General features: G+C 45.0%; 1 protein-coding gene across 1 annotated transcript; it reads right to left on the bottom strand.

Moving 5' to 3' along the window:
- Positions 1–660: 660 nt before the first annotated feature.
- LOC309377689 (estradiol 17-beta-dehydrogenase 11-like) lies at positions 661–11,189 on the bottom strand. The gene is made up of 7 exons (XM_081925326.1): positions 10,940–11,189; positions 10,693–10,800; positions 6,025–6,156; positions 4,198–4,304; positions 2,208–2,345; positions 1,119–1,235; positions 661–833 (listed from the first exon to the last, which is right to left on the bottom strand). Exons 1-7 carry the CDS (start codon positions 11,147–11,149, stop codon positions 743–745), a joined length of 903 nt encoding a protein of 300 aa, XP_081781452.1. The 5' UTR covers positions 11,150–11,189; the 3' UTR covers positions 661–742.
- Positions 11,190–15,115: the final 3,926 nt, after the last annotated feature.

The following is a 15,115-nucleotide window of genomic DNA, read 5'->3' as shown; positions in this document are numbered from 1 at the left end:
TTCAAGGGAGAAAGTTGTAAATGTTGGGATACTGCCAGGGAGACAAAGGCCACCACTGCCTCCACGTCGACTCCGGACTCCGGACATCCATCAATCTCCCGTAGATACAGTATCAGCAATTAGCGGCACAAGCTCCAGAAATAGATTGCCACATTCCTGGGCTGATGCACACTCTATCAGCAGAATTCACACAGCGAAAGTTGCACAGCAGGAGAGCATATTTACAAGTTTATTCAGCGTTGGTCAGAACAAAGAACAAACATGACCGCCTGCTAGCATGTTCAGGCACCGAGAGAGAGAAACGAAAGCAACAGCAAACACAAATCCTGTGAACAGGAAATACGCAGACTCTGACTCACACAGCCTGCTCCCTCTTAAGGTGGAACGGAAATATCCTAACAGTAAATGCCTCATCCACCGTCCAGTGACATTTTGCATTTCTCCCTGAAAGAACTGAGTAAGAGGCTTCATTCATTTCATTATACAAAACATTATTATTTCTTTGTTTAGAGAGGGAGGAAACTTACAGTAACTCTGGATTACACCATTCTTAAGAGATAGGAAGACATCATTTCAGTTGCAAGGAAAAGTTGATTTCTCCCTGCCATTCATGCATACATAGGTTGATGGAGCTACTTGCTACAAGAAGGAGGTGTATGATAGGTTTCATAACAGATTAGATTCTATCCAGAATTACAGCTCCAAAGAGTTAAAAGCATTTAAAAACAGGAATCCTATCCCCTTAGTTTTCCTTGTCCTTGTATCCAATGGTAAAATCAAATTTAAGTTTATTCAGCTTCCACAAAGCTTTAGCTCCACGAGCTGGAAGAAACCTGGAGAAAAGAAGAAGATATATTAGTTTTTCAGTGTGGTGAATCCTGCAACTTTCTAAATGTTGGGCTTTGACTCCCATCTGCTGTGGCCAGCACGGCAATGGTAAGGGATGACTGAAGTTATAGTCATGTGAAGACCTATATGTTCCCTGTCATTTGTCTACCTGGAAGTAACACTCTGAAAGCAACAGACACATTAATTAGGCCAAAAGTGGTTTTGGTTTTTGTGTTTTGTTTTAAAAAAAATACATTTAGCAGTTGGCTTTCATTTTTCAGCATGCTTACCTATCCAGCATGACACTGACTTTCAGAAATCGTGGGATGAAAATCATGCTCTCATTGGTTAGAATTCCCTTCATTGCTTGACTTGCAACTTCTTCAGGCTCCAATGGAGGCATTAATCTGAAGTTAGAGAGGAAAAAAGCAACATTCTATTTGCATATTCTTTGCAAGGTCAAGGCTTGGAACTTGCGACCAGTACAAAAATCAGGCAATGGGATGATGCTCACATAATAGGCCTGGAGCACAGGTAAATGAAGCCAAAACACAAGAGAAGGTAGGGGAGGATTTCTTTTAACAGAACGACCTGAAGCAAATCTAAATGGAAACTCAGATTATTTTTAAAAGAGGCTGGGCCACTCCAGACCATTATTTTATTGCAGCAATATTCTGCAACATGCTCTCTGATGCTATAAAAGTGCTTTAATGGTGGATTTGTTTTGCTTTATTTGTTGTTCTGCGACGCTTCCCCAATACCACCTACCACATTATTGCTGTCTGGAAAGCACGGCAAAAAACCCACGCCATGCCACCGATATAATCTGTGGCATGAACAGTTATAGAAGAAGAAGAAGAGTTTGGATTTGATATCCCGCTTTATCACTACCCGAAGGAGTCTCAAAGCGGCTAACATTCTCCTTTCCCTTCCTCCCCAACAACAAGCACTCTGTGAGGTGAGTGGGGCTGAGAGACTTCAAATAAGTCTGACTAGCCCAAGGTCACCCAGCAGCTGCATGTGGAGGAGCAGGGAATCGAACCCGGTTCTCCAGATTACGAGTCTACTGCTCTTAACCACTACACCACACTGGCTCTCAGGATTTCAGCAGGAAGTTACTGTTGGAAATGAAGCAGCATGGCCCCCCACTGAAACTTTTGCAGGCACAAAGAGTATTGAAAGTGATATCGTGTGTAACCGCCAAAATAGCATCTTGATAAGCACAAATCATTATGAATGTTCAATTAAAAAAAGACATCTGGGACACAACAATAGATGAAACAAAAGGAAAGGAAGGACTAAATGACTGGCACTACAAAAGGGCACTTTTAACATTGGATTTTTCTAAATGTCAGTGTCACACCTTTCTTATTCAGTACCTTGAAGACGGATTTTTGACAAAGTCGGAATTTATAAACATAGGGCAGATGCATGAAGTCTTGACCCCGTCTTTCTTCAATGCAGAAAGCTCTTCTGTCAGAGCTCGGTGAAGCCCAACTGCAGCAAATTTAGACGAGCTACAAGAAATTTCGGACATAGCTTAGTGGCTGGATGATCAGGATTGCCTTCGGCACAATACAAATCTCACATGAAACATCAGAAATATTCAGGGACAACATGCAGCTGTTTTTAGAGCTGTCGGCCCTCTCTAACCTCAGACCTACACATATGGAGTGATTATATTTGTTCTAGAGTAGACTTATGAGCTTCCTCTCCACATGCTAATTTTTATAATGCATGCATGTGCTTTTGCCACTCAACTGCTGATCAGCTACTGGAAGCACATTTTGGCCAACTGGGATTTGGATATTCAGTGAAATCTTCGCCCACTCAGCAATCCCAGGGTCATGAGAATTAGCTTTAGGTTAGGAATCAAGCACCACTCAGTTCCTCTGGTTAAAGTAAGATGACTATAGTTATGATGATCTCTTATTGACTGGGCTCAGGTTTCTAGCTCCTAAGCATGTGGGATGTGGAAATGGTGAGAGCACTCTGAAATCCTTTAGTTTGGGAGGGAATCATTTTATTCTTCTCCTTCTGCATCAGGGATCGAGAAATGGTGGTGCGTCAACTGTTGCTGGACTGCAACTCCCATCATCCCTCACTATATTGGCCATACTGAACAGGACTGATGGGAGTTGAAAGTCCAGCAACATATGGAGGGTCACAATTTCCCCACCCCTGCCCGATGCTGTGATTCCGCTGCCTTACATGTATCATAATATTGACGGATGATTGGCTTATTGCATTTCATGGTACTTTCATTGTATCTTTGGTGGCATCCATGCGCTGTTCACCAAAGTGGGGACCTCTGGTCCAAGAGGTAAAGGTAAAGGGACCCCTGGCCATTAGGTCCAGTCGTGACCGACTCTTGGGTTGTGGCGCTCATCTTGCTTTATTGGCCGAGGGAGCCGACGTACAGCTTCCGGGTCATGTGGCCAGCAGGACTAAACCGCTTCTGGTGAACCAGAGCAGCGCACGGAAGCGGCGTTACCTTCCCGCCGGAGTGGTACCTAATTATCTACTTGCACTTTGACGTGCTTTTGAACTGCTAGGTGGGCAGGAGCAGGGACCGAGCAACGGGAGCTCACCCCGTTGCGGGGATTCAAACTGCTGACCTTCTGATCGGCAAGCCCTAGGCTCTGCGGTTTAGACCACAGAGCCACCTGTGTTGCTTGGGGTGCAGGTAAGGGGGCCCTTAGTCAAGCCCAATGGGAGAACAGAGGAGAACCTTCTGATCGGCAAGTCCTAGGCTCTGCGGTTTAACCCACAGCGCCACCCGTGTCCCTGATCCAAGAAGCGGTATATAAATTAAGAATCGCAAGCTTGTGGACTTCAAGTGTGTATTGCCATTGGCTGGACACTTATGATGTAGTCCAAAGAGCTTCTGCCTGAATTCCAGAACTTCTGAACCCTTGCCTTCCACACCACAGACATTCATGCTCCCAGAAAATGGCACCACAACATTGGGAATCCATAGGTGCAGCTTCTGAAACAGGAGCAGGAGCTGCATTTAGAATGGGAACTGCCATTCTGCTTGTGCCACACATGTCCACTTGCACAACAGAACACCCCACCCCTGTCCTCTCTGTGGCTGCTCCTCACACACACTCAGAATGTCCTCCAGATAGTTGGGGGACCCTCGGGAAAACATTTCTGGGAGAGGGGAGGAAGAAAAAGCTGAATCCCATCCAAAGTATTCTTCCTATAAGCTGCATTTCTCAAAAGGTAAGATTCCATATAAAATCAGTTGTTGGGTAAATAAAACCAATACAAGTAAACTTACTCACAAATTTAACAAGAGTAGGGTATTATTTTATGGCTTCTTTTATTTCTGCTGATGGGGAAATGTCTCTCCTATATACGCACCAATAAGCCACGAGGAATGGAGCCACTATGTGTCCCCCAGCAGAAGCCACAGTGATGATATGGCCGTGGTTGTTCTTCATCATGGTTGGTAGAAATGCTTTTGCAGTCTGAAAGTTTAAAAAGAAAGGGGAGTAACTTTCAGGGCCGTCTTAAGCATATGCGGCGCTGGGGTGCAAAGATCCGCCCGGCAACCCTCCCCCCCCCCCGTTTGCCCAGAGTTGTTGACCTGTTTTTAGGGAGGAGAAACCCAAAATTGATGACTTTTTTTTTAGGGTGGGCTGGTGAGGTGCGCACAACAGAGCTGGCTTGGCTAGCCACCTCAGCAGCAACAGAGGAGCCTGAGGCAGCAGCGGCAGCAGAGCAAAGGGGGGCGCCTGGGGGTGGGCAAGCAGAGCCCAGCGCAACAACAGTCGTGTGTGAGGAGGTAGCAGCGGCGACTGAGTGAAGCCGTGCGCCTCATGTGAGCAGCATGCACTGGGCGGGCCTCTCAACGGCCCGCCAATCACAGCTGCCTCAGTGCCTCGCTCACCCAATGGGCTCTCGGCAGCGGCTGTCAGCTCTTCCCAATCCCTGGACTCCACATCTCAGCCCCGGACTCTAAGCCTAGTACCCCTGAGAGCCTGGCGACCAGGTGCCCTGCACCCCTAGCACCTATGGGTAAGATGGCCCTGGTAACTTTCCATAGAAGTCAGCCATTTAGTAAAACAGTAGCGACTGTTGTACCAATTCTGTTGTTGTTGTTTCAGGTTTGTTTGTTCTTAGTTTCCTTTATTTATTCTGAAGTGGGTTTTATTCCATAGGGGCCAATGCAGTCGCGTAAGTTCCACTCTCCCATCCTCCAAGTGCAAGTGGGGAGGGGCAAGGAGCAGGGATCCTAGTTCTTTATATACATGCGTTATTTAATATCACGCTTCTTCAATCCATAGGATGAGCAGAACAATTTATGGTATAAATTTGAAAACCAGATGCAGAAATAAAAACGAAATAGTGCTGCACTGAGCTACTGTAATAAAACAGCGCTGAACCACGCTGCATCTTTTCATTCAGGTGTAATGTCACATCAGATGATGGAAATCGGGGTGGGAAGTCAGCAAAAGAAAAGAAAAAAAAATATTATGTATTGGAGTGTATATGTGAATGTTTTTGAAAATTTGAAAATTGTTATGTACTGAATTGAATAGGATCCAAAAGGCAGCAGTCTGATTGGTCCTAGAACAATAGGATTCAGAATGCAGCAGTCTGATTGGTCCTAGAACAATGCAGCAGTATGATTGGTTAGCAGGAACCACCCAATCATGCTCCAGATAGAAGTGAATCCACAACCTGATTGGCTTACAGTAGAATTCCAGAATTAGCCAATCATGTGCAGCCCATTGTGTAAATAATGTATATAAAGCAGATACTTGGAGGGGACTTGCATTCATTCCTCCTCACCACTATGAGCTGAATAAAGAGCATGAAATCACTTTGCGACTCTGAGTATATTTCAAAAATATAACTGGGGGGCGGGGGAGATGATCGCCTTTTCCAACAACATAGCACCAATCTGCCCTGTGGCACTCATGGGAACGCTCCAACATTATCCATGTGAGAGAGAGTTGTCCGCCCTTTCGCCAGCATGGCACCTTCCAAATGTTTTGAACTACAGCTCCCATCAGCCCCTGCCAGGACTACCATGAAAGCTTGTCATTCAAATAACCTGGAGGCCAGAAGGTTGCCTGAAGGCTGCAGGAGATCATGACAAGAATGTCAGTACCTCCCATTACACAATGATGTGCTCATAGGCATGTTCTTGCAACAGGGCTGTGCTTAATGATTCTTCATTACCCAGTAGTGAGCAAGGATGTTGACTTCAAAAATTTTTTGAATAGCTTGATCCTCAGTTGACAGCACGTCTGTTGGGGAGATCACCCCGGCGTTGTTCATCAAGATGTCCACATCACCAATCTCCTTTCTCACCTTTAAATAAAGGGAGTAATATAGGGCAGAGGTGTTTAGCTGCTCTGAGACATTTTGTGATGTATGGAATGAATAAATGCAAATAATAATAATAATAATAATAATAATAATAATAATAATAATACAGATTACAGGAGGTTAGATTAGGTTCTTAGGGCCTGAACCCCCGAGTCTTTTGTGGCAAGCTCTGTATTGCCTAGATCCTCCCTTTAGGAACTGGAAAAAACAGCAACATTAGTTTGCTTATAGGGTGGTTGGACACACTGCAAAGCACAGTGTCAGCACAGAACACCTTTAGCAGCTGCTCAATGCCTTCCTTTCCCGGGGACATCTATACTGTACTGTAAATATAAATAAGCACATTCAAATTTTATGCAGAAATGTAGGATGATCCTGTGCCTCAATCTCCACAAGCATATGTGCCAGGATTGCAACTTTCTTGAATTTCTCATATTCATTTTGCTATCGCCAGTGAGTATGGACAGGTAGGTTTGCATGACTCCCCTTTGTGACTTGACCCTGCTGAGTGGGTTAATGAAGTCCTAACAGTGCCATTCTATGCATGTCTACCCCGAATGAAATCCTATGGAGTTCAATAAGGCTTGCTCCCAGGCAGATTGTACTAGATTGTAGCATAAAGCAATTTTTAATTGTTAAATTTCTCTCCCCCCCCTCCAATAGGGTGGGAAAGCGCTTAACTTTGACAGGATCTTGCCCTGAACCCCTAACTAAAACGAAAAACATAAGAAGTCCAGTTGGTCCATTATTTTTATTATTGGCTGCTTTTATTCCATTTATTATTCCATCTAGGCTGGAAGTCCTGGAAGACCTGCTCCCTGCCTTTCAGGCCTTTTCCCACCTGGCCTGGGAGGGAGGGTTCCAGACTGACTCCAGCTACAAAAGCTGAAGCTGCTGAACAGACTCTTTGGCCGGGGTATTGTTTCAGGGTGGGGTTGTTGGATATTTTTTGTTGTTGTTGTTGCTGTTATTGGTTTTTTTGGGGGGGTTAGATCTTATGATTTATGTGGAAATTGTTCAGTTTGGTTGTGTTCTTTGTGATATGTTTTATTAATTGTTTTTGGCTACTTTCATTATACTTGTATTTATGTAAATCTTTTCATGTAAGCTGCCTTGTGCATGGTTTTTACTATGGAAAGGCAACATACAAATAAGATTATGATGATGATTAAAAAGGGCAATGCATTTATTAGGAGTAAACAAAGTTTACTGCGCACATCGGATTACCCGCCCACCCTCCCTTAGGGTTTGTTTGCGCTGACCTTGCTAAGCCTGTCATGGGGTCGTTTGCTTTGGAGCAGGGGCCTGGTAGAAATTTTACCATTTGGCTGAATGGCTGTTGCCATTTGGGTTTTGCCTACTGCGTAGCAAATCATCACAACTTGTAAGGTTGCGGTTAAAGGTAAAGGTAAGGGACCCCTGGCCATTAGGTCCAGTTGTGGCCGACTCTGCGGTTGCGGTGCTCATCTCGCTTTATTGGCCAAGGGAGCCGGCGTACAGCTTCCGGGTCATGTGGCCAGCATGGCTAAGCCGCTTCTGGTGAACCAGAGCAGTGCACGGAAATGCCGTTTACCTTCCCGCCAGAGTGGTACCTATTTATCTAATTGCACTTTGACATGCTTTCGAACTGCTAGGTTGGCAGGAGCAGGGACCGAGCAACGGGAGCTCACCCCGTCGCGGGGATTCAAACCACCAACCTTCTGATCAGCGAGGCCTAGGCTCTGTGGTTTAACCCACAGCGCCACCTGCATCCCTAAGGTTGCGGTTAGGCATTGGTTAATTTTTTGGTTGGTGGAGTGGATGTGGTTGCCCCTCCAATGCTGCTGCTGCTGTTGCTGCAAGGGTATTCCATTAAAGGAATCCAGGGGCTCGACATGCTTTTGTCCAAATCCCTGGCAAAGGGCTAGGGCCACACAAGAGCCCCTGGGAGCATTTGGGGAGAGGGGAGAGCCTGGCACCCAGCTTTATTCTCTCCCCAAAATTGTTTACCCTTACTGACTTCCGCACAGGTGTGGTTGTCAGTACTGTTCCTACCTCCAAGTGGCAACAGATAGTCACTAACCAATGCCTAAGCAACCACTCACTTACTGTAATTCAATAAAGTTGTGGCCAAAATTATGCCAAAAACAAAAACAAAAATGATGTGTGAACCGTGTTTATATTCAGGGGGTGTCTTGGGGGTCCTCGACACACAAAACTAGGAACAAGATTTTTGAGCTCTCCAGAACTCTCCATCAGGGAGGGATCTCCATTCTGAGCAGTGCAGAGAGCTGATTCTCCGGAGAAGAGGAGAGGGACACAAATGTCTCCACGGGTCTCTCTCAGGTGAAGTGGAAGGATTTGATAGTAGGAGAAAGAGTATGGTTTTGAGATAGTGCAGGACTTTAATTTTTTTTTTTTAATTTTTTACTGGTGCATTGCCCTGGGAGACCTAATGCACAAATCTCCACTGAATATATCTCTGCAGTTTGGCTAGCTGCCAACGAGCAACGCCGCTTACTTCATATAAAACAAATGGAATGAGAATGAGAAACTACCTTGCACAAGAAGTTGTGGGCATGTTTTCCTTTAAGTGTTTGGCACACTACCTACCATTTCCCAAGCATTCCTGCTGCTAAGCTGATAATGAAGCCTAGATATGTGTAACACCTCAGAAGGTCTCAATCCTTAACAATTCCAGGAAGGGCTGGGAAATGTTCCTGCTCAAAACTCTGGAGACCTACTCCCATTCATTGTGGAGAATGAAAGAAAGAAAGACCAATGATCTGACTTGGTATAACCCAAAGAAAATCTCATAAAGAAGCTGGACCATAAAGAAGGCTGATCGCCGAAGAATTGATGCTTTTGAATTATGGTGCTGGAGGAGACTCTTGAGAGACCCATGGACTGCAAAAAGATCAAACCTCTCCATTCTGAAGGAAATCAGCCCTGAGTCCTCACTGGAAGGACAGATCATGAAGCTGAGGCTCCAGTACTTTGGCCACCTCATGAGAAGAGAAGACTCCCTGGAAAAGACCCTGATGTTGGGAAAGATGGAGGGCATAAGGAGAAGGGGATGCCAGAGTACGAGATGGTTGGACAGTGTTCTCGAAGCTACAAACATGAGTATGACCAAACTGTGGGAGGCAGTGGAAGGCAGGAGTGCCTGGCGTGCTCTGGTCCATGGGGTCACGAAGAGTCGGACACGACTAAATGACTAAACAACAACAACAAAGAAAATCCTGTGTGTTGCAAATCAGAACACTCTAAACAACAACAAGCAACAAGTCAGCTAATAATATACAGACAATATTTTTAAAACACTATACTGTTTCAAAATTCATAAACAGAAGACGTATAATATGTGCATGGAGTCACAAACTAATAAGAATCAAATAAATGTTCTATGAACAGGAATGGTGGGAGTGGTAGTTTACTGTCAAAGGTCAAAGATCTTTCAGGATAATGAACTGGTTCAATGATAAATCTTCATCAGCTAGCAATAATATGAAATGAAAACCATTACCATTCAAATACAATCCTGTGAAAGAAATGACAGGCCTGCATGTTAACCAACCAATAATAAATACACACCAAATTAATAGTCCCCAAAGGTACATCAAATGGCCATGGATCAGCTATCACTAAAATGTAGTTAGCTGATGCTGTTGGCAAAACCCTAGTAGTGGCATTATCAAGGCCTCTATTTCAGTGATCTTTGACAGTGACTTACCACTCCTACCATTCCTGTTCATGGGAAGACAGGCGAACTAATATCAGTGTACTGGCAGAAGCAAAGATCACCAGTGCTGAAGCAATGATTCTTCAACACCAACTTCGTTGGACTGCTCATGTTGTGTGGATGCCTGATGATCGTCTTCCAAAGCAACTACTCTACTCTCCGAACTTAAAAAGGGAAAGCGTAATGCTGGTGGTCAACAAAAGAGGTTTAAAGACTGTCTCAAGGCAAATCTTAAAAAACGTAGTATAAACACTGACAAGTGGGAAACACTAGCCTGTGAATGCTTCAGTTGGAGAACAGCCTTTAACAAAGACACTCAAACTCAGGACGCAAGGGAGACGTGTGCTAAGAGGAAGGCACACTTGGCAAATCCACACCGCGATCAACTCCTGCCTGGAAACCAATGTCCCCACTGTGGAAGGACATGTGGATCCAGAATTGGCCTCCACAGTCACTTACGGACTCATTGTTAAAACCGTGTTTACTGAAGACAATCTTACTCGGCTACGAGTGATCACCAAAGGAGGAGGAGGAGGAGGAGGGTGTGCACAAATAGTGATATTATATAAATAACAAATAGCAATATTTAATAATTTGCTGAACTTTAGGTAAAAAGGTAAAGGACCCCTGGACAGTTAAGGTAAAGGACCCCTGGACGGTACCTTCCCACCGCAGTGGTACCTATTTATCTACTTGCACTGGTGTGCTTTCGAACTGCTAGGTTGGCAGGAGCTGAACTTTAGGATACTAGCATCATAGCAGGTTGGGGAAGCCCTTGGGGGAATCTGAAGGCTCACCTTCTCTGCAGCGCTGTAGATGTCCTCTTTCTTGCTACAGTCCACCACAAAAGCATGTGCTGTGACTCCCAGCCTCCTGCATTCTTCAGCAGTTTCTTCAACGCCATTCTAGAAATGGAAAGGGATTGAAAGCTCACTGGGAAAGTGCCTCAAAAACCAGTTAGAATTCTTTTAGAGGATGCTATTGAAAAAGGTCCAGTCAGTGTAGACTAACCCAGCTCCAATCCTAGCAATAACGCAATCATACCTTGTTGATATCCCACAGAACTAACTTGCATTGGCGCCTCGCAAATTCGTAAGCAGTGGCTCTCCCAAGCCCATGGCCGGATCCAGTGATCAGAACAATTTGTCCGCTGACACATTTTTCCTTCACGGGAATGAAAAGCTTGACAAGAGCCTCTAAATAGGAGTAGAGGACTACAAGAAAAAACACAGGGATCTCAAGCAAAAGATGCATCTTCTTTTGAGAAAAGTTCTGCACACTGAGACCAATGCACACCTGTGTGCGCACTGTTATTTATTAATCAGAAACTGACATCCTGGCTAGGTTCCAAATGGCCACACAGCTGCCCTCAACACTCCTGATGCAATGCTCCAAAGATCTGGCTTTCCATGCAAATATTTTGCAGATTTATGCCTGCCTAATTGACACCCCACTGAACAGCCTCAAGCCCCCATCCCATGGGAACAGCCGCAAGTCCCTGCTCTCCTTGGCTTGGCTGGCTGGAAGCGGAAGTAGAACTGTATCCTTATTGGCTTTGGAAAATGGTGAAAAAAGTCCCCCCCACCACCCTGATAATATAATCACTCAATCTGTTGTTCTTCCTTTAGCCTCCTAGCCCCTCTCTCAGACATTAAGCTGACCAATCTGTCCCAGCCAATCTAAATAGTCCAGTGCTCAAACTGGGTTTGGGGTGCAGCTAAAGGTAAATGTACCCCTGACCGTTAGGTCCGGTCACAGATGACTCTGGGGTTGCACGCTCATCTTGCTCTATAGGCCGAGGGAGCTGCTGTTTGTCCACAGACAGCTTCCGGGTCACGTGGCCAGCAGGACTAAACCACTCCTGGGGAACCAGAGCAGTGCACAGAAATGCTGTTTACCTTCCCACCAGAATGGGACCTAATTATCTACTTGCATTTTGATGTGCTTTCAAACTGCTAGGTTGGCAGGAGCAAGGACTGAGCAACGGGAGCTCACCCCATCATGGGGATTTGAACTGCTGACCTTCTGATCGGCAAGCCCTAGGCTCTGTGGTTTAGACCACAGAGCCACCTGTGTTGCTTGGGGTGCAGGTAAGGGGGCCCTTAGTCAAGCCCAAACATCCAATGGGAGAACAGAGGAGAAGTAGTTTTGTGGTTTTTAGGGTACATGATTCCTGTACATATTTCATTTCAAGAGGGGCTTGTCCGCCTCAGCAGTGCAGCCCTGGAGTCCAAGGGATCTCTCCTAGCCAGCCTTCAGCCAACCTGCCTAAAATGGATCCCAGTCTTTCTTCTCTCGTCTCTTCTTCCCAGAACACCTTGCTAAAAGACTCCCTTTTCCTGTCACCTCACACCCAGTTACCCTGGCACCATGTGTCTCCTCAGGCCAAAGAATTCTTCTCAGACGGCGATCAACACCATTTGTCATGTTTACAGATTTTATCTTCAATAGGTCAGCCAACCTGAGTTGTATAAGTCAGCCCGGGAGTTCCTTGTCTGGGACTGCCATACGTCTGGGTTAGACTATCAAAATGGCGCCCGGGCAGATTTTTGCTGAATCAGCAAAATGTGCAGGAAAACCCAGGCATATGGCAACTAGGGTGATTTTTTAAAGAAAAATGATGTGGTGGGGGACACCACATTTTTGAGATGTTCCCAAAAAAAGCTTAACAACCCTCTTCGGCTGAGGCAAGTCCCCAAATTTTCAGGAACTGGTGGAAGACCAGACCAAAGGCCAATCATAGAATGAAGGGATTAAAAGTTTGGGGGCCTGTGTGTCAAAGCAATGAAGCAAGAGATGGTTTACTAATTTATGGTTTTTTAAATGGCTAAGAAACTCAAAGCACATCTTAAGGGAGAAGGGGGTCTTTTTTTTCTATAACTTTCCTTGAGGCAAACGGAAGGAGACACTATTTTTAACCCACTAGGCTAATATATACTGCTACCCCAGGCAAGAAGTAAAGATAATATATGAGAATTTATTGTCCTCCATGCATTTGTTTTGAACTTGGATTTCTGATCAAGAAACATGGGGAGGGGGTGAAAAACATTATCTGAACATGAATCCCAAACATTTCCCCTCAGTAAAACTCTGGGCTACCTTGTTTACTTAACTAAAAAAAAATGTGCCTGCAGAAACTTTGGAATGAACCCAAATAACATATTTGCTAAAGGGCAGTAAACATTGCAAAATATGTGAATATGTACATAACTAATTTTAGAGGTGGTTTAATCATTTGTCTTTTGTTCACAGAGTTAGGAAATGTGGCTAGAAAGCACAGTAAAACGCTACCTGTTGAATCTATTTTTGCTTGGTGAACACATTGGGGGAAATGTGTGAGGCAGGTGTGGAGGACTCCCTGGTCCGGAATGGGGTAACTGTGCCCCTGAAGGATCAGGTGCGCAGCCTGGGAGTCATTCTGGACTCACAGCTGTCCATGGAGGCGCAGGTTAATTCTGTGTCCAGGGCAGCTGTTTATCAGCTCCATCTGGTACGCAGGCTGAGACCCTACCTGCCCACGGACTGTCTCACCAGAGTGGTGCATGCTCTGGTTATCTCGCTTGGACTACTGCAATGCGCTCTATGTGAGGCTACCTTTGAAGATGAACCAGAAACTACAACTAATCCAGAATGCAGCAGCTAGACTGGTGACTGGGAGCAGCAGCCGAGACCACATAACACCCATCTTGAAAGACCTACACTGCCTCCCAGTACGTTTCCAAGCATAATTCAAAGTGTTGTTGCTGACTTTTAACGCCCTAAACGGCCTTGGTCCAGTATACCTTGATACGGAGGGGGGGGGGCATGTCTTCTTCATCTTCTTCTTCGCTACAATATATCCATTTATTTCCAATTGTCAATGTCAAAAGGGACTAAAATCTATAAAATTCATAGAAAATCAACGTGCCAATTTGCTCAATTTCTCTAGGACTCCATGACACCTCCCCTGTCCTCCATAATCCCTCAAGGAAGGTGTCAAGACCCTAATCCTGTCAAATCACTCTGCCAAGCCTTTCCTCCGGGCAATGCCAAGTGGCAGACTATGCATACATGGACCATTGTCTTCTCATCACCGGTACTCAGGATGTGCTTATCTGCGCATATCTCCAGCTCTGCATATTCCCCCCTCCCTCCTCCATATGTTAATCCTGTGTAACCCAACCTCATCTTAATGTATTCATGATGTAATCTGTGTAACCCAACCTCTTCTTAATGTATTCATGATGTAACTGGGATGTATTTTGCACTGTATTCTGGGACATGGAGGGAAGTTTCAAAAGTTCATGTCACCCCTTTCTCGCTGTTCAATCTTGCCTTGAACCTGTTGCGCAATAAACTTGGATATTCTGCAGCTTGCTCCTGTCTCTGGCTGAGCTCATTTTCCTTCACAGGGACCCGTGGACTTAGTCCGATGAGCTGGGTGGCAGAGCAGCCTCGCACCCAGATTTTACCGTAACAACCTGAAGGAGCGTGTCCACCCCCATCGTTCTGCCCAGACACTGAGGTCTAGTGCCGAGGGCCTTCTGGCAGTTCCCTCGCTGCGAGAAGTCAAGTTACAGGGAACCAGGCAGAGGGCCTTCTCAGTAGTGGCACCCACCCTGTGGAATGCCCTCCCACCCGATGTCAAAGAGAAAAATAACTGCCGGACTTCTAAAAGACATCTGAAGGCAGCCCTGTTTAGGGAAGTTTTTAATGTTTAATAGGTTTTTGTATTTTAATATTCTGTTGGAAGCCACCCAGAGTGGCTGGAAAAACCCAGCCAGATGGGTGGGGTATAAATAATTTATTATTATTATTATTATTATTATTATTATTATTATTATTATTATTATTATTGAAACAGGATGGGTTGTTTTCTGTGTTGTGTACCATACTTCGGCTTTCCATGTGTCAAAATTAGACTTTTATTTAACTAGAATATATTCCCAAATGTCAAGTTGAGTTACTCTTCACTTTGTCAGCCCACAAAAATCATTAGTTATAAATCAATATTCCACAAATACTACTTATCGCTCCTGCCGTTTCACGTGCACCAAAGTCTGACTGGTGGCGGTAAATAAGAAATCCTCTTCAGCGCAGCATTTCATTCCCAGAAAGTCACACTTCTAAATGTAGTTCGCCATCCTGATTAAGTGTACAAAAATGCATATGTGAAGATCAAGTCTGCAAAAAAGATGCATATATTTGGGAAAATAACTTCCCCACAAAGCATTACAGATG

Source organism: Podarcis melisellensis, assembly GCF_964234715.1.
Source record: "Podarcis melisellensis genome assembly, chromosome: 9".
In the NCBI taxonomy this organism is placed as follows: domain Eukaryota; kingdom Metazoa; phylum Chordata; class Lepidosauria; order Squamata; family Lacertidae; genus Podarcis; species Podarcis melisellensis.
The sequence above is the reverse complement of the archived record's forward strand: the minus strand, read 5'-3'. Positions and strand labels throughout refer to the sequence as shown.